Genomic DNA, 17731 nt, shown 5'->3' on the forward strand with positions numbered 1-17731 from the left:
TATTTAGATAATTCGTTCATTTTTACTTTAGAGAAAAATATGAAATGTTACATGCACTTTTTCACCGCAGCATGAAATTCTGGCAAATTAAACAATTTAAATTCGTCCCATGAACAACTGTGAGTAAAATGGTGGTATTGGCAAATTCTTGAAAATAATCATGATTAATTATTTTAATATACATACAGTCCTAGTGTGTTGTAGGCCTAGAAAATGAATACTGATCATATTTTATATGATACAGTTCGTCTATCTAGGAGCAGATCACTGAAGGGGCAGGTTACTATTGGAGCAGAGGAAGCCATCTGAAATATCGCGAGATTTACATCCCCACTCGCTGCTGTAAAATGGAGAAGTTATGTTGAGGCGCAACCGAGGTAAGAGCTTAAATTAGTCTTTGTCTGTTTAGTGGAGACGTCTGTGGCTGACTCTACATGGCCGTTAACACTATCGGACTGTTTTGCTCGCAAATTGTACGCGTATACTGCGGTTAAAATAAGTGTTTTGGATGGAAAGACTAGACACTTTGCCGATATAAACCGCCATTTTTAATTTGCAGTCAGACTGTCGAGCATTGTGGTGTGTTGTGTGCGCGCGCATAGACTGAAATCTATTTACAAAATCTATTTTTCCTTTGGCAGAGTCTCTAAAATTAAATGTAATAAACGTGCATGAGTGAAGATGACGGGGAATTGGCGGATGCACTCATAGTTCTCTAAAGGGATCGCGACGAAAAGAGCATGTGAATGTGATAGCATGAGCCTATGTGATAAATCGGTTGCACAATGAGTTTTTGTGTTGGATTTATGCATTTTCAGTCCTAAAATTAGGCTTCAGACATTGTGTACTCTGGATATGGATGCACGTACCCATAAATATGCTGAGTCGTCAAGTCCAGTAACAGTCTTGACACCTAAATTTCTCTTATCTGGCCTTTAGGGGTTTACATATTTCCATCCTCAGAAATCTGTTATGTTGTTCAGTTAATATACAATTTTCTATCAGAGAGGTATCCACTGTTTATATTCCCCAGTGCACTCGCAGAAATCTGTCTCATGATCTATTATAGAGATTACTGCTGATAATGATAAACTGATAATATGGGTCAGTGTAACCAAATTGACCCTAACTGAGGTTGTAAAGTGACCCCCTCCCCAAACTATAAATTCCAAACTACCATATAGAGTATAAGTCGTTTTCAATGAATGAGAAAAATGATTCAAATCTCATTTCATTCATTCCATAAGTGTAATCAATTAATTTTCAAGCTAGTTAAGTGAAATAATATTAGAATGAATTATTGAATTGAATCTTATTGTTCATTATTACTCTTAATGCAGTACATTAAGAAAACATATCCAGACTGATTTATTGCAAAATGCATGAACTTTTCTTGAAATTAAAGTTAGGTTGACAAATTCCATCATATCTCAACTTAAACCTTCAATAATTAATACTTTTTAAGTATTGTTTCAGATAAATGTGTTTTTAATTTGATAAAAGTAGACTTAAGCATCATGTGTGACACGCTACGTTCGCCCCAAATGCAGCTACGCACAAGTGCAGCAGTAAAAAGTGAGAAATTGAGCCGTCCACTGGAAGTCAGTGTTATGGTAGGCCCGAGTGGGGAATGATTCAGCGAGATATTCTGCGTTTCTCCGCTAACCAAGCAAACCAACGCACGCACGAGCATCTCATCAGTCGCCACCGCGAGCGCCTCGCCGGCCACAGTTCTTCGAGACGAAGCGCTTGCTGAAGATGTTTGATAATATACGCTACGGTACGGTTGTGTCGGCGTGTAAGCGCTGTGACAGACGCCGTTTTTGTGAGCTAGAGTTCTGAGGGGAGTGAGCGGGTTTGCCGGAGCAGGCCGGGCTGAGCCGGGCTCTAGATTAGTCCAGAGCATGTGAGCAGCTTGGAGGAAAAATATGGACCTGTGTAGCTTCGCTCCTGACGTATTCCGCCACAGTCGAGCAGCATATTAAGGATTTGACGAGTGTTTGTTCGAAAAGAAGGGCTTTGGATGAGATTTTAACAGTGAGGTGAGGGATTGCGGGTTTGTGTTGACATGTTGAAGGGAATTATATGCTTAGTGCCTCGTAGCTTGCGAGCTCACAAGCAACGATGTTGCGCGAGCGGCTAACGGTCAATTTTGCCCACAGTCCGCTTATGGTAATTCGGTTACAGTTTATTCAAAAACTGGCGATCATTGTGTTTTATTTGCGCCATTTATTAGGAATGACGTGACTATGTTTATCCGCAAAACTTAGCTTGCTGACTGAGGTAGCTTGTTAGCAAGGAAAAAACTAGCTAGCATGTTAGCTGTCTTTTTCCTCCAATTGTACTTCGTCTTCTGTCGTCTTTTCGTTACAAATAGTTAATGAAATAACATTTCTAGTTGTCGATTTATTTCCAAGGTTGTTGTGTTACTTTCACTTGTACTTAAATTTGTTTGTTTACGGTGTTTTAGTTTCGTTTATGGTGAACGCTCCGGTTAGCTAATGTCATTGTAATTTTCGGTATTCGGTAACTAGCTGCTGTGCTGTTCTCTCGACTACAGCACACTTTGGTTCTCTGTCAAGAACTAAATTAGTGTCTTTCTTCAGTAATTAAGTTTATGTTGAAGTGGCATAGGTAACTTAGATAAAGTTTTTATCAAATGTGTGGGCTCATTTTTTCCATGTCAGGTTCCTTGATCACAGGCCAGTGCTTCTCGTTGACCGGCCGGGTTCAAGGTCCTAAATTAGTTTGTTTTTGTTTTTTTCTCAGAAGGAGCGAGTAGGTTTCTAAGAACGCTACATTAACAGCCTCTTGTTTCAAAAAGCGCAATTTAATTGGTTAAATTCAGTAAGGACGTGTTAGTGAGATGCTAGGGATTGTCTGTGCCCAGAATCTATGCCCCATATCTGAACCAATGTGGGTTGCTTTTACCTTGGCTTGCTCTCAGACTTCTGTTTTCTTTCCACCCACCTTGATTTTTATTCTACAGCTAATTAGTTTGGCATTGTTTTTGACCATTTAGAAGAAATTGTTTTTATATATATATATATATATATATATATATATATATATATATATATATATATGATCATATAAATAATATATAAATATAAATAAGATCATAAACATTCTTATGTTTATTGTTGGGGATTGTTTCACTTTCATCTATCTTTTTTTTTACTTTAGGTTTTGCACATGAAAAATGCCGTTAAGTTGGAATTGCCAAATCATATACCGTAAGTATCTGCTTAAACATGGAGCTGATGAATGTTTGTTTACATTGACATGAACATGTTGGCATTTCGGTCTGCATTAGGATCTTTGATTATTCGTATGTAATTGTACACCTCATAAGTGGTTTTCACACGGCACTTGACCCTTTGTTATCTGCTTTTTAAACCTCACTTAACACCAGTGTTTCACACTTTTTATTTAGAAGCATAGTTAGGGCCGCTTTTGTGGTGTTAACCACACTTTATGGTACCAAACTTGTGCCTTGTGAACCATTGTGGTATTAGAATGTTACGGTTACATGCTTGGTAACAAACATCTTGTCTCACATGCTTTAGACAGTCACAGAAACACTGTGTGTTGTCTGAACAGTAGTATGTTGGCGGGGGAAATGTCAAATGGTGACTGAAAATGTGTTAGTATGTCAAAGAGACCGTTTCAATCTTACCTTTAAAGCCTGAAAAGTTCATTCAGGAAAATATTGATAGTACAGTTGGTAATGCATAATTTGAGGATTCGTAATGCTAGAGGTTTTATGTAAACAGGTTGTGTGCTGTTTTCATTTAGTCAGTGACACTGACAATGCTAATAAGTACATACAGGGTTTGGAATATACTGTGTGAAACGTCATGTTAAAATAATAACCCAGGATGAAATTCAGGTAAAGTATGAAACAGGTAACAAGATAACCTTGGATTTTGTTTACCCAGGTTTAGAATGAGCCAGGATTAACTTTGCGTGAAAAGTCCTTTGGTCTTTTTTCTTCTGAGATACTCCAGCAACGCTAAGCTTAAATGTCACGTGGTGACATGTAGATGAGTAATTATTCACTGTTCATTTGACTGAGCTTCTCTCTCATCATTTGATGTGTTCTCTGTAGGAATCGAGTGTAGAAATTAGTGACCATGAAGGTTGACAGAAGCAAATTGAAGAAAACCCCCACTGAAGCGGTCAGTAAGCAGGATTTCTGTGCATTTGGAGTACTTGAGGTTGTGTGCACTTGCGTTTCCTCATAGTTGACATGTTCTTGCACTCCTCCTCCAGCCTGCCGACTGCAGGACTCTCATAGAGAAGCTGAAAGGATGCAGCGATGAACAGCTGCTGCTGGAACTGCAGCAAATCAAGACCTGGAACATTGGCAAGGTATATGCCAGCACCTCTAGCATCATGGTGTTTAATATGCATGTTCAGATCTCTAATGACGACCTGTTTCTCTTCACAGTGTGAGTTGTATCATTGGGTAGACCTGCTGGACCGTTTTGATGGCATCCTCTGTGATGCAGGGCAGACAGTGGAAAACATGTCATGGTTGTTGGTGTGCGACCGACCAGAGAATGGGCAGCTAAAAGCCTTATTGCTGGCGGTGCTCAACTTCACTGCACTGTTAATCGAATACAGTTTTTCAAGACACCTGTACAGCTCTATAGAGGTACCACAACTCCAGACTGATACAACAATACCTGCTTCTGTTAGCCTTAAATGGTTTATTGCGAGTTGATCTTGAGCGTTCGCTTTTTTCTTTTTTGTGTCTGTAGCACTTGACCACCCTTTTAGCATCATGTGACATGCAGGTGGTTCTATCTGTGCTGAATCTCCTGTATGTGTTCAGCAAACGTTCCAATTACATCACCAGACTGGGCTCAGATAAGAGGAGCCCACTGCTCGCCCGTCTTCAACATCTGGCTGAGGTATGAAAGCTTTACTTTGTCACATCAGCATATTTCTTTTCTCAGTTTTGATTGCTGAAATCTAAAAGATTGAAATGCCAAGTCTGAAAGCAGCTTCAAATCAAAGGTCTTTGAAATGCATGTGGCTAATACTGCAGCGGCAGTATGCAGTGTTTTACCTTTTTTAGCTTTGTCAATCCATGACTTACATCTTTGATTCTAGTGTGAACTTTTGAATCCTTGTTGAAATTAGTTCAGTTGTTTAGTATCGGTTATAACCAAAGCAGCATGATGACCTGGTTTTGTACAGACAGGTGCTTTCATGGTGACATTTCAAGGCTGATGCTTGTTATCTTTCATCCTACACCTTTTCCTGACTCTTTTATTCCTGCTGTCCTAGAGCTGGGGTGGGAAAGAGAATGGCTTTGGTCTTGCGGAGTGTTGCAGAGATCTGCCGATGTCGGTATGCTATTTTGTCCTTTTACATATACTATGTCATTGTGAACATGGGGAGAAAAAAAACATGCTATATTTGCAGCAGTTTGAGTTGTGTGAGAGCGCCATTGTTAAGATGTTCATGGTTAAGTAGTAGGGATGACCAAGGGCTAGGCCCTATTGTACCAGTGTTGCGTTGTTACTAAATCCCACGTCCACAATCATTTTAATAGGATTTTAATGCAAACTTATGTGACTTTCTAATTCATAAGTTAAATTTATGAACTGATTTTCTTTTATTTAATAGTCTCTACGGTAAAGTAATTAAAATGAGTTTTAGTTGGGTATTGTATAGGGTGGCCATATGTGCCATTTATACGGGACCCCTCCTGGCCAGGATTTTTATATTGCCTAAAACATCCAAAGTGGTTTGACCAATAACATGCAGGTATTGTACATAATCGACCAATCGTGGCGCGTGAGAAGGTGAGAATGATCAAAGCGATGCACGCGTTTATTCGTTTGTTCGACTTGAAGCTGCGCACTGATCATACCAAAGTACCGCGAGAATGATTTGAAAGCATAAGGAACCGTCTGCTCTGCTCTCTATAGCTCTCGTGAAATAATGTGATACAACGATCAGTCTGCACAGTGCAAACAACCAAAATCTGGATATTTTAGGCAATATAGAAATCCTGGCAAGGGTGCGTCCTGTAAAAATGGCCCGTATGGTCACCCTAATATTATAGAAAGTTGGATATTATTCAAAATGTAGTTCTGAAGTACTAAATTGTAAGTAATATCATGTTCTATAGTATTTTAAAGTGCCTTTCATCATTTATTGCTGCTTTTTTGTAAAGAGAACTTTTAATTATATAAAAATAATTTAATGCCACTTTAAAATATTATTAAAATGGCTATTTATCATATTTTTGGTGGAGCAAGTGAAAAAGTTGACAGGAAATGTACTAACCAGGCTGCCCTTGTTTAGTTAATTTTTTTTTTTTCTTTTTTCTGATGTGTCTGTTTGTGTTATGCAGAAATATCCACCGAGTGCCACCACATTGCACTTTGAGTTCTATGCAGAACCCAGCTCTGAGGTCAAAGTGGAGAAAAAGGTATGTATGGAGTCATGCTTCCCTTTATTTCGCTATTCTTATTCAAAATTGTTCTTTTTTTTTAAGCAAACAATTAATTTCTTTGTTTAACTTTTGTTGTATCTTTTTGCTCTCTCAACAGTCGAGCAGTAATACGCTACACTACATTCATATCGAACAACTTGATAAGGTGAGTTCCCCTAGTTGTTTTCATTTGCTGTCCTTGTGGAACAGTTAATGGAAGCACATAGACCTTTACTAGCTATTGATTACACTTGAATCTGATTTTTGCTTTTCCCCGGTGTGCTCTCAGATTTCCGAGAGCCCCTCAGAGATCATGGAGTCACTGACAGCTATGTACAACATCCCTAAAGACAAGCAAATATTGCTTTTCACACACATTCGCCTGGCTCATGGCTTCTCTAACCACAAGAGGAGACTGCAGGCTGTGCAAGCCAGACTGCATGCCATCTCCATACTCGGTGAGTTGACCCCTCTGGTACTGACCAAAATAAGTACAGGTATTTATTTTCATGAAACAGAATTAGGTTCTCGCTTTCTGTCTGGTGAGGTTGATGTTATGTGTGGTTATTTATTTTATTTTTTTGCAGTGTACTCAAATGCCCTCCAGGAGTCAGCCAATAGCATACTCTACAATGGGCTTATAGAGGAGCTAGTGGATGTACTTCAGATCACAGACAAACAGTTGGTGGTGGGTAGCAATTATTAATCTTTATTTCTAACACTATATGGCATATATGTACTTGTTGCGTTATTTAGAGTGATTGCCAAGATTTGACAGTATTGCACTACTCAAAGATATGTTCTAAAAAAACAGAAAAGATGCTTTTAGATTTATTTAATTTATGAACCTTCAATTGTATTGTTACAGGACATTAAGGCCGCCTCTTTGCGCACGTTGACATCCATAGTTCACCTGGAGCGCACTCCCAAACTCTCCAACATTATCGACTGCACAGGAACGGCCTCCTATCATGGATTTCTGCCTGTGCTTGTCCGCAACTGCATCCAGGCCATGATTGGTGAGGAGATAGACTTCTAGCTCTAATTTCTTTACTTGAACAGTTTTCTTAGGTTTCAGGTTTGGGGACATTCTGTTCTTATTTTTGCTTCAGACCCACTTATGGAGCCGTACCCCCACCAATTTGCTACAGCCCTCTTCTCCTTCCTCTACCACCTGGCTAGTTATGATGCAGGCGGAGAGGCCCTAGTATCTTGTGGTATGATGGAGGCATTGCTAAAGGTACTTCGGTGCTTTCTCATTTTTGGGGCATTTAATGAGAAGGTGATATGTGAAGATGTATTGTGAACCGTGCCACTTCCACATCAGGTGATCAAGTTCCTTGGGGACGAGCAGGACCAGATTACCTTTGTGACGCGGGCAGTAAGAGTTGTGGATCTCATCACCAATCTGGACATGGCTGCTTTTCAGTCCCACGGCGGCCTCTCAATCTTTATCTGCAGACTGGAGGTACTGAAAGCCCTCCCCAGCACAACTCAGCCCCTTGTTTTTCTGCATAGACTATTCAGCTTTTTGCCCTCTGCCCTTTTGTTGACGGAATGTGACCCCATTGTTTCTCTGTGCAGCATGAGGTTGACCTCTCTAGAAAAGAGTGCCCTTTTGTAATCAAACCAAAGATCCAGAGGCCCAGCACAGCTACTGAGACAGAGGACATGGACACAGATATGGACAGTTAGTACCATCTCTGTTTACTGCATGTGGCACTATATTTAGTTTATCCTTATTCAAAACTGTGTGTAGTATCTACACACTAGGCCAGGGTTTTGTAATGATAATTTGTGGATTTGTTTTTGTGGTTCACGTCCCTGTTTACTCAGGGTCCCCAGAATCATCCTACCCTTATGGTGCTGGTTGTAAGAAGGCATATTTTATATCCCCCATTTTAGGCTCTTTCATAAGTAAATAAAAATCCTGCATTATTCATAAAATCTGGTTATTATTGTTATTCTGGTTACACAACAAACTGTATCTGGCATTTCATTCAACAAACTCCAATGGCTTCTCTTTGGGCTACCCCATCAAGCAAGTAAATACTAAGAACATATATTCCAATTTTTTTGAAGCCATATGATAGAAAGTAATGGTTTGTAATCACATGAGTACTAACTACATTTTTAAGTAAAAAAAAAAAATGCTTTTGTCAATGTAGTGTCAGAGGTTGCCATGGAGAGCAGTCCTGGCCCATCCACTTCTGGTACCAGAGCAGAGACAGATTCGCGAGCACAGAGCAGTGCAGTCAGCACTCCCAGAGCAGGTACAATAAGTATGCTTGCAAGTCAGCGGGTCTCCTTTGTTATTACATGAGAAACTGTGGACAGTTAGGTAATGCATATTTTTGTCTTTCCTAACAGGAGTGCAGTGCATTCCTCAGAGGGCCGCTCTGTTGAAATCTATGTTGAACTTTTTGAAAAAAGCCATTCAGGACCCTGCATTCTCTGATGGCATTCGTCATGGTATAAACTCTGCATTTAATGATGCTTTTTTACGTTGTGGTTAATAGAGCGTTTTTATTTGCTGAAAGTGATATTCATTGCCTTTGCACTCTCTTTATAGTAATGGATGGGTCCCTCCCTACCTCTCTGAAACACATCATCAGTAATGCAGAGTATTACGGACCCTCACTGTTTCTCCTGGGTAAGCACATGGAGAACAATACTTTTGTTCTGATATATTAGCCATTGCTGCTGATATATTAGCCGAACTCTTTATGTGCAACATTTTGTAGATCTGTCTTTAAGGTCACAAAGTAGAAAATTGCAACATAGTATGGGTAAAAGGCCCTTTGTGCATTTAATTGGTTTGAATCTTGACTAGTTTATTTGTCTACCCTCTATATTTCTTTCTAATTCTATTTCTCTTGTTCTCCGTTTCAGCGACGGAGGTGGTGACAGTTTTTGTGTTCCAGGAACCCTCTCTACTGTCATCTCTGCAGGACAATGGTCTCACCGATGTCATGCTACATGCACTGCTCATCAAAGATGTGAGTCTGCCTTAACAATATAACTTTGTCTCTGTACCATCTCTCTTTCCCTTTCCCTTTTATTTTTGTGCCCACACATTCTATCCATTTTAGAACTCCTTTCTCTGTTTCAAGGTCTTTCACAACCACATGTTCAGTCGTGCTAGACCCTTTATATACCTTTTAAATCCTTCTGTAATGTTTTTCCATCGCTGGATTCCTCCCTCTTGGATAGTCCAGCAACTCATTACGTATTTTAGGCCCATTTTATGCCTTTGTTTCTACAGGTCCCTGCTACCAGAGAAGTGCTGGGTTCCCTGCCTAATGTCTTCAGCGCCCTGTGCCTGAATGCCCGTGGTCTGCACTCATTTGTGCAATGCCAACCCTTTGAGCGGCTGTTCAAGGTGCTGCTCTCACCAGACTACCTGCCAGCCATGCGCCGTCGACGTAGCTCTGATCCACTCGGTGAGTGGCCCCTATAGGTGTACCTGTGTTTTTGGAGATAATAGGAATGTGTTTCTAACAGACAGTTTAATTTAATGAAACAGGCGACACCGCTTCTAACTTGGGCAGTGCAGTTGACGAGCTAATGCGGCACCAGCCCACACTTAAAACAGATGCTACAACAGCCATCATCAAGGTAAAGCAAATAGTGCTGAAACATTTTGACACATCGTCTTTAAGAAATGCCCTTTATGGCAGTGTTATGCATATTTAAACTCCTTTTTCTTCTGAGTCCTTGAATTTGATTATTAACTTGACCTTTAACAGTTGTTAGAGGAGATCTGCAACTTAGGCCGATCGCCAGAATACATCTGCCAGAAACCTTCCATACAGAAAGCAGATGGGACAGTCACGGTGCCTCCAGCTCGCTCAAACCATGCTGCAGAGGAGGCATCCAGTGAGGACGAGGAGGAGGAAGAGGCTCTACATACCTTTAGCCAACAGCAGGGGGAGCCAGAAAGCAACAGGCAGTTAGTGCATCAAAATACCCTCTTGTGTTCCTTGCTTTCAATGCCATGTGTGAGAAATCTATATTGTTTTAGATATAATTAATAGACCATTTTTTAACAAATTAACGGTTTTTACAGAGTGGTGGGAACAGAGGAGCGAATCCCCATTCCTCTTATGGATTATATTCTGAATGTGGTACGTGCAGAGCTAGACTCTTTGCATCTTGTCTTATACTTTTTTCCCCTCTCATTATTATTGTTCAGACTGTCTATTCTGACTCAATATTATTACATTCGCACAGTTCATTGGCTGTTTGTCAAAATGCATCGTCTAAATTTAGATGAGCGTTTGCTCTCCACGGACTGGAACTAAAATATGCGCCTCTCCTTTTAGATGAAATTTGTGGAATCCATTCTTAGTAACAACACAACAGATGACCACTGTCAGGAATTTGTCAATCAGAAAGGACTCCTGCCACTGGTGTCAATCCTTGGGCTGCCCAACCTGCCCATTGACTTCCCCACCTCCGCTGCCTGCCAAGCTGTGGCAGGAGTCTGTAAATCTATACTGGTAAGATTGACACCTACCTGTAGGAAATTTAGTTTTCCCCTAATAATGCTTTAGATGCTGTGATATTTAGTGTTTAATCTCACTTACTTACTGTGCCTTAGACTTTGTCCCATGAGCCGAAAGTTCTCCGGGAGGGTCTGTGTCAGTTGGACAGCATACTGTCTGCTCTGGAGCCTCTTCATCGACCCATCGAGGTTCCTGGTGGCTCTGTGCTGCTCAGAGAGCTGGCCAACGCAGGCCATGTTACGGATGCCACACTGTCGGCACGCGCCACCCCGCTGCTGCACGCCCTGACGGCCGCACATGCATACATTCTCATGTTTGTTCATACCTGCAGAGTTGGACAGGTATGCATATAGGCAGCTATATAATTTCCAGTATTAGGACTGCAGCTAATGAGATTTTGATTGATTAATCTACTGATTATTTCTTTGATTTAATCAGATGAGAAAAAAATCCAAAGATTTAATAAAAAAATATTTTTAACTGGGAAAAAAATATTTAAATCTTAATTATGAAGTTATCCCTCATCCTGCCAAATGTTGACCTCCAAACAATGTGCAATTTGAAGGAAATGAAAGCATCTATGCTTTATATGTGCAATTATACATTATGTGCAGAAAAAGGGGGTTACAGTTTAAACTGATTGCTTACCATTTGAAAAGTTAAAATCAAGTAAAAAAAAAAAAAAAACACAATGTTAACTGGTTGAAGTTAAGAGGAACACGCATTCACTTTTCAATTATTTAGATAAACATATTACACTTATGCTATGTTACTATAACTGAAAAAAAGTTACTTGTTTTGCATGAATTCTAAAGGAAGTGTCTAAAGAAATATTTTTTAAAGTTATTTCTCAGTTATTGTGCTGCATCTGATTGACATGCATGTGTGTGCTGGTGCTCATAATAATAATCAGATGTTGATGATTTTCCTTATTGATTATTATCAGTTTTCGCATTTAGTTGTTGCAGCTCTAATATTTAACAATTAGTGACCAAGCAAAAAGACTGGAAGTGTGAGAAGCTGTTTAGAGTGTGAGAACTGATGTGGTGTTAACAGTACCTCTTGTTCCTGTTCTTTCAGAGTGAGATCCGTGCTATCTCAGTGAATCAGTGGGGTTCTCAACTGGGTCTGAGTGTTCTGAACAAACTGAGTCAGCTCTACTGCTCTCTGGTGTGGGAGAGCACTGTGCTGCTATCCCTCTGTACACCAAACAGGTTAGTACTGCTCTCACCTCACATGGTGGACTTTTCACTAATCCACTCCATAGGCACTTTTAAATCCCCATCTATTTTGTAAATGCATGTTATTGATCTTATTCTGTTGCTGCTTACTACTATACAGCATAGACTTTGGCTAGGTGGTTGTCTGCTAACTAAAACAGATTGTTTTTACTTATTTGTAAAAAAATATTTTTTTTTTGCAGTTTGCCTCCTGGCTGTGAGTTTGGCCAGGCCGACATGCAGAAACTTGTGCCTAAAGAGGATAAACCCACCAGCAACACAGCAGCTGCAGGAAGGAGAACTGGTAAAAATACTACAACAACTGCATAGTGGCAATTTTACAGTAAAATTCTTTATGAAGCTCACTACCTTTCTCTGCCTCCTTATTTGATGTGATTTTAGAAGTACAGTTTTTGGGCGGTTATTTTAGCCACCAGTTTCTCTTTTATTTCCTCTTTCCTGTCTTTTTGCACCTCGGTTCCTTTTATTTGCATTTCATGTCCTTTTTTTGCTGGTTTGCATTTGCTTTTTCTTTTCTAAAGTCCTTCTCTCTCCACCAGCTGAGACTGAGATCCTGTCTGTGGGGGTGGATCCCTCTGCTCAGGGTTTGCTGGAAGGAATGGGCCTGGATGGAGACACTCTCGCTCCCATGGAGACAGATGAGCCCACAGCCACTGACCCAAAGACCAAGTCCAAACTCACCCCTGCCATGGCAACACGCATCAAACAAATTAAGCCTCTCCTCTCAGGTCAGCACCAATAGAGCTATCTCAACCATTTTAATCTGTTATTTAATAAGTAAAATGAGAAACCCTGAATAACATTGCATCTATCTATCCCCCAGCCTCCTCTCGTTTGGGCAGGGCTCTGGCGGAGCTCTTTGGATTGCTGGTGAAGCTCTGTGTGGGCTCACCTGTCCGTCAGCGACGCTCTCACCATACCACCAGCACAGGCACCGCCCCAACACCGGCGGCTCGGGCCACCGCTTCTTCTCTTACTAAACTCCTCACCAAGGGCTTGAGCTGGCAGCCGCCTCCCTATACACCCACACCACGTTTCAGGTAAATGCACCTGCTGCTTTGTAGCAACGTTTGCCCTATAATTCTGAACATAGCATTGGTATCTTTAATGATAATTTAGTAAATGGAGCTGCTGTTAGTCCAGTGTAAACAGACTTCCCTGAAGCCTGAGCCTTGTATTTCCTGGAGGTGTACGAGGCTAATATTTATGTGCGTCTCTTTCATAATCAGGCTGACTTTCTTTATCTGCTCTGTGGGCTTCACTTCACCCATGCTGTTTGATGAGAGGAAGTATCCGTACCATCTGATGCTGCAGAAGTTCTTCTGTTCTGGTGGCCATGATGCTTTGTTTGAGTGAGTAGAGAAGAGTTGAAAAAATAAATAACTTATCTATAACTTAACTGAATTTAAAAAAGAATTATTTTTCAGTAATTATGCTGTTTTGATTTTCTGTAGTAGTATACTTTTTACAAGAAGTAAAAAATTGCTTTGTGTTCACCAGGACGTTTAAATGGGCCCTGTCCATGGGAGGCAAAGTGTCTGTGTCGGAGGGCTTGGAACACCCTGAGCTGCCTGACGGGACAGGAGAATTCCTAGATGCCTGGTTGATGCTAGTAGAGAAGATGGTGAACCCCAGCACAGTTCTGGATTCCCCACACTCTCTGCCCGCTAAAGTGCCTGGAGCAACACTCAACACGCCACAGTTCAGCGCATTGCGCTTTCTCATTGTCACCCAGAAGGTATGTTAGTATAAATAATATAAATACCCTTGCGTTATTAAAGCAAAGCAGCGCAGTTCTAATTTTTCCATCTGTTTTCGTAGGCTGCATTCAGCTGTATCCGTAACCTGTGGAACCGTAAGCCCTTGAAGGTCTACGGTGGACGCATGGCTGAGTCCATGCTGGCCATTATGTGTCACATCCTACGAGGGGAACCTATCATCCAGGAGCGGCTCTCCAAAGAGAAGGAGGGCACTGCTCGGCCTGATGAGGAGAGCAGTTCCACAAGTGGTGGGGGAGCTAGCGGGCCTTCAGGAACAGGGGGAGTAGTTGGAGAAGGAGTGTCTGGAGGTGACAATGGCAGCACTGCTGGAGGCTCTACAGAGGAGGGAAGCAACTCTGCAGCACGCAGAGACCCACAGGTCAACCAGGCTCAGTTGACTCAGGTATTGCCACTTCCTGTTGTAGGAAATCCTATGAATTCCAAAATTTTAATAATCAGAAAGGATGTCTATGAATTGAATTAATAAAATATTGTTATTAACAGTTTAACAGTAAATTGAATGTAACAATAATAATGCCCTATGAAATGTTTTTTTTTTGGGGGGGGGGGGTGGTTTCAGAACCTGTTGTCTCTTAATTTGTGGATTCTGTGTTATGATTTAATTCAAATTTATTATCAAAAATGGTAATCAAATGAATGCTTAACTTTAACAATTTAATTAATCTTTAAATGTAATCACCAATCATTCGCACATAAATTAGGTTGTGTTATAATCAAGATCCATATAATTCCTGAAGAAAGCTATTAGCCATTTCTAACCAAACGAACCTTGACCTCCTTCACAGCTAATGGACATGGGCTTTTCCAGAGAACATGCGATGGAGGCTCTTCTAAACACCAGCACTATGGAACAGGCCACTGAGTACCTGCTCACACACCCTCCTCCACTGCTCAGCGCAGCTGTCAGAGTAAGACACTAACACACAGACAACTCTCACTTTCTCTCATACGCACGCACGCACACACATAAGCATACACAGACAGGATGCACACACAGGCTATAAGTTAGTGTAGTTACTGTGAGCTTTGTTTCTGTAGGAGTTCACCATGTCTGAAGAAGACCAGATGATGCGGGCCATTGCCATGTCTCTAGGTCAAGAAGTTAGCATGGAGCAGCGCTCAGACACACCTGAGGTGGGCACCCACATGTTCACTATTACATCAGTTAAATAGGAATTACTAAGTAGCACAGCATAGGACACCTCACCTGTCTACTTCACATCTTCACCAAGCTTTCCCTGCCTTTGAACAGATACACAAGACACACCTGTGTTACTTTTTGTTTGTAGGAAGCAGCTCGCCGGCGTGAGGAGGAGGAGAGGAGAGCAAGGGAGCGGGTAGAAGAGGAAGAGGCACGCTGTCTGGAGCGTTTCCTGGAAGCTGAGCCTCTAGACACCACAGAGCTGCATGCCTTCACTGACGCGATGCTGCCTGGCTGCTTCCACCTGCTCGACGAGCTGCCGGACACAGTCTACCGCCTCTGTGATCTGCTCATGACTGCTATTAAAAGGAACGGTCCTGAGTACAGGGACCTCATCCTCAGACAGGTGGTCAATCAGGTCAGTATACCCATATGTGCGCACAACATACTAATTGGAATGGGTATTTTTGCCGGTTACTGAAAGTTACTCATACACATCTAGTCCAATAGCTGGTCGCACGGCTGAATGTATTTCTTATAGTCTTGGAAAAAATATTTTGTTCCTAAAGGCTTTTCATTTAAATGCTTAATTTTGTAGACAAATATAAATTGTTCCTACGTGGGAATTTTTTTACAAAACTATTTTTTGTTGCTGTTTGTCAGAGTAAACTACTATACTATTAAAAATATGCTTGTGAAGTGCATTAGTGTTATTGTACATAGTGCTTTTGTACATTGCCATTTGAAAGTTTGGGGTTTTAATGTTTTTGAAAAGTTTGTTCACAAAGGCTGCATTTATTATTAGAATTTTAATATTATTAGAATTTAAATTAATATATTATTGTAATTTATTCCTTTGATGGTAAAGAATAGTTTTCAGCAGCCCTTGCATCAGTCTTTGGTGTCGCATAATCTTTCAGAAATCATTTTAATATGCTAATTTGGTGTTCGGGATACTTATCAATAAAGAAAACATTAAATGTCTTTTATCACATTTTACTGCATCTTTGCTGAATATAAGTACTTTCTTTGGGGAAAAAAGTACTAACCTCAAATGTTTGAATGGTAATGTATATTTTTCACACATGTTGTATTAATATTATTAAATGTTGAATTTTCTGTACAAAGGACATTTGTAATAATTGCAGGAAATTATAATAGTATATAGGTTTGCAACACACAATGCATGAATAACAAGTATAAGCTGTGTTGCTGGTTACATTACTGTCAGCTGGCCCAACTCTCTCACACTGGGCCCAGGTCAGTAGGCCATCCTTATTGTTGAGCCCTGCACCTATATAGGGCTGGGTGGTATATCGAGTTTGTACGATATATCGATATATTCTTTATAAGCGATATGGTATGAGGCAATAACGTTTATATCGATATATAGTGTTAGTTTGATACGAGCGCATCTGAAAAATATAGCGGAGGACACGGACTCAGATGTTGCGTAGAAAGTATTTTCCCTATAGTGCCAGATCACAACAGAAGTCATTTAAAGTTACCTTTCCAATAGAACAGGTCTATACCTTGTTCTTTTATTAAACTTAAATAGCCTTACGTTATTTGTCTTATTTACACAACGTCATGTTATTTCTGTCTCTAACGTTACATTACATTCGCGCGCTCTGTATTCGCACAGCGGAGTTCTGCCCCGATGCACGCACACAAACATACACGCGCACACACAAGTGAGCCCACTCCCACTAGTATTTGTAAATATTAAGCCGCAAAACAACTATTTAAATGATTTCTGCCTGTCTCTGTGTTAATGTATGGCGCAGACGCGTGGTTTTGTTTGCTACTCGTACAGAAGCACGCGTGAAACTTGCGGTGATATTAACGTCTGCCACGTCACTAAATGAGGACATGAACAACATCTCCAGAACTGCTCTGAGAAGTCACTTCATGAGCATTTGACAGTTTCATTTGAGTAAAACGATCTTCATATCATATACACACAGAAATGTAAAGGTATTCACGGCAACCCGTCAAAATAAAGGTTTGGGTTTCAATTGTAGACATTGCAGAAATATATTCCTATTGTTCAGTAGAATGTACGTAATAGCCTACTAAAATGATTAAAACCTTCATTTTAAGGAATAATCAAAATATGTCTTCAATGTTTTAATTGTAATATTAAATCCCCTTTATTTCCCCACCCAAAAAAAAAGATTTGTTTAATTTTCATTAATTAAAAGATAAATTAATGCCGGGGAAAAAACGGAACAACAGCCCCGCTACCGCCCCCCCAAAGCCATAAACCTAGGGGAAACACTGATGTGACAAGCTTTATAAGGGCTTTAAAAAAAAAAAAAACTTGTAAGATATAGTATAGTTTATAGATTTGTATAGTTTAAAGCAGCTCGGCCTGTCTGATAGAAAGGCTGCGTGTGAGGCTGATGTAGGGGTGGGCGATATGGAAAAAATATCATGCTTTATTTATTTTTTTTGAAATCACGATTCATGATTTTATCACGATTCTTTGTCATGTTGGTTTTTCTCAAATTTGCAAAAATTTATAATTTTACAAAATTAAAAAAAAAAGTGGCAGATATTTAGGCCGAAGTGGGCGTTTACTCTTGTTTTATTTTATTAACATT

The 17731-nt window shown here is 40.3% G+C and overlaps 1 protein-coding gene across 8 annotated transcripts in view; it reads left to right on the top strand.

The window, feature by feature from the left end:
• Nucleotides 1–326: 326 nt before the first annotated feature.
• huwe1 (HECT, UBA and WWE domain containing E3 ubiquitin protein ligase 1) overlaps nucleotides 327–17731 on the top strand; it is a 46633-nt gene continuing 29228 nt past the window's right edge. For 5 of the 8 annotated variants that reach the window (XM_079401090.1, XM_079401097.1, XM_079401095.1 and 2 more), the window contains exons 1-35: nucleotides 327–377; nucleotides 3187–3236; nucleotides 4112–4181; nucleotides 4276–4374; nucleotides 4454–4660; nucleotides 4767–4919; nucleotides 5299–5361; nucleotides 6374–6451; nucleotides 6573–6620; nucleotides 6744–6912; nucleotides 7042–7142; nucleotides 7323–7473; nucleotides 7567–7694; nucleotides 7782–7922; nucleotides 8039–8144; nucleotides 8623–8727; nucleotides 8825–8926; nucleotides 9027–9107; nucleotides 9347–9453; nucleotides 9720–9897; nucleotides 9981–10072; nucleotides 10204–10406; nucleotides 10524–10581; nucleotides 10780–10956; nucleotides 11058–11303; nucleotides 12043–12176; nucleotides 12386–12486; nucleotides 12743–12931; nucleotides 13027–13243; nucleotides 13433–13555; nucleotides 13704–13941; nucleotides 14025–14366; nucleotides 14770–14892; nucleotides 15023–15118; nucleotides 15274–15543. In XM_079401090.1, coding sequence (XP_079257216.1) covers nucleotides 4137–4181; nucleotides 4276–4374; nucleotides 4454–4660; nucleotides 4767–4919; nucleotides 5299–5361; nucleotides 6374–6451; nucleotides 6573–6620; nucleotides 6744–6912; nucleotides 7042–7142; nucleotides 7323–7473; nucleotides 7567–7694; nucleotides 7782–7922; nucleotides 8039–8144; nucleotides 8623–8727; nucleotides 8825–8926; nucleotides 9027–9107; nucleotides 9347–9453; nucleotides 9720–9897; nucleotides 9981–10072; nucleotides 10204–10406; nucleotides 10524–10581; nucleotides 10780–10956; nucleotides 11058–11303; nucleotides 12043–12176; nucleotides 12386–12486; nucleotides 12743–12931; nucleotides 13027–13243; nucleotides 13433–13555; nucleotides 13704–13941; nucleotides 14025–14366; nucleotides 14770–14892; nucleotides 15023–15118; nucleotides 15274–15543 — 4671 coding nt within the window. In that variant the 5' untranslated portion in view covers nucleotides 327–377; nucleotides 3187–3236; nucleotides 4112–4136. Of the gene's footprint in view, nucleotides 378–1680; nucleotides 1781–1913; nucleotides 2043–3186; nucleotides 3237–4111; nucleotides 4182–4275; nucleotides 4375–4453; nucleotides 4661–4766; nucleotides 4920–5298; nucleotides 5362–6373; nucleotides 6452–6572; nucleotides 6621–6743; nucleotides 6913–7041; nucleotides 7143–7322; nucleotides 7474–7566; nucleotides 7695–7781; nucleotides 7923–8038; nucleotides 8145–8622; nucleotides 8728–8824; nucleotides 8927–9026; nucleotides 9108–9346; nucleotides 9454–9719; nucleotides 9898–9980; nucleotides 10073–10203; nucleotides 10407–10523; nucleotides 10582–10779; nucleotides 10957–11057; nucleotides 11304–12042; nucleotides 12177–12385; nucleotides 12487–12742; nucleotides 12932–13026; nucleotides 13244–13432; nucleotides 13556–13703; nucleotides 13942–14024; nucleotides 14367–14769; nucleotides 14893–15022; nucleotides 15119–15273; nucleotides 15544–17731 lie in introns of those variants that run through there. The other 3 variants (XM_079401092.1, XM_079401091.1, XM_079401096.1) reach the window with 3 other exon arrangements.

This window comes from Barbus barbus (assembly GCF_936440315.1).
Source record: "Barbus barbus genome assembly, chromosome: 40".
Taxonomy (NCBI): domain Eukaryota; kingdom Metazoa; phylum Chordata; class Actinopteri; order Cypriniformes; family Cyprinidae; genus Barbus; species Barbus barbus.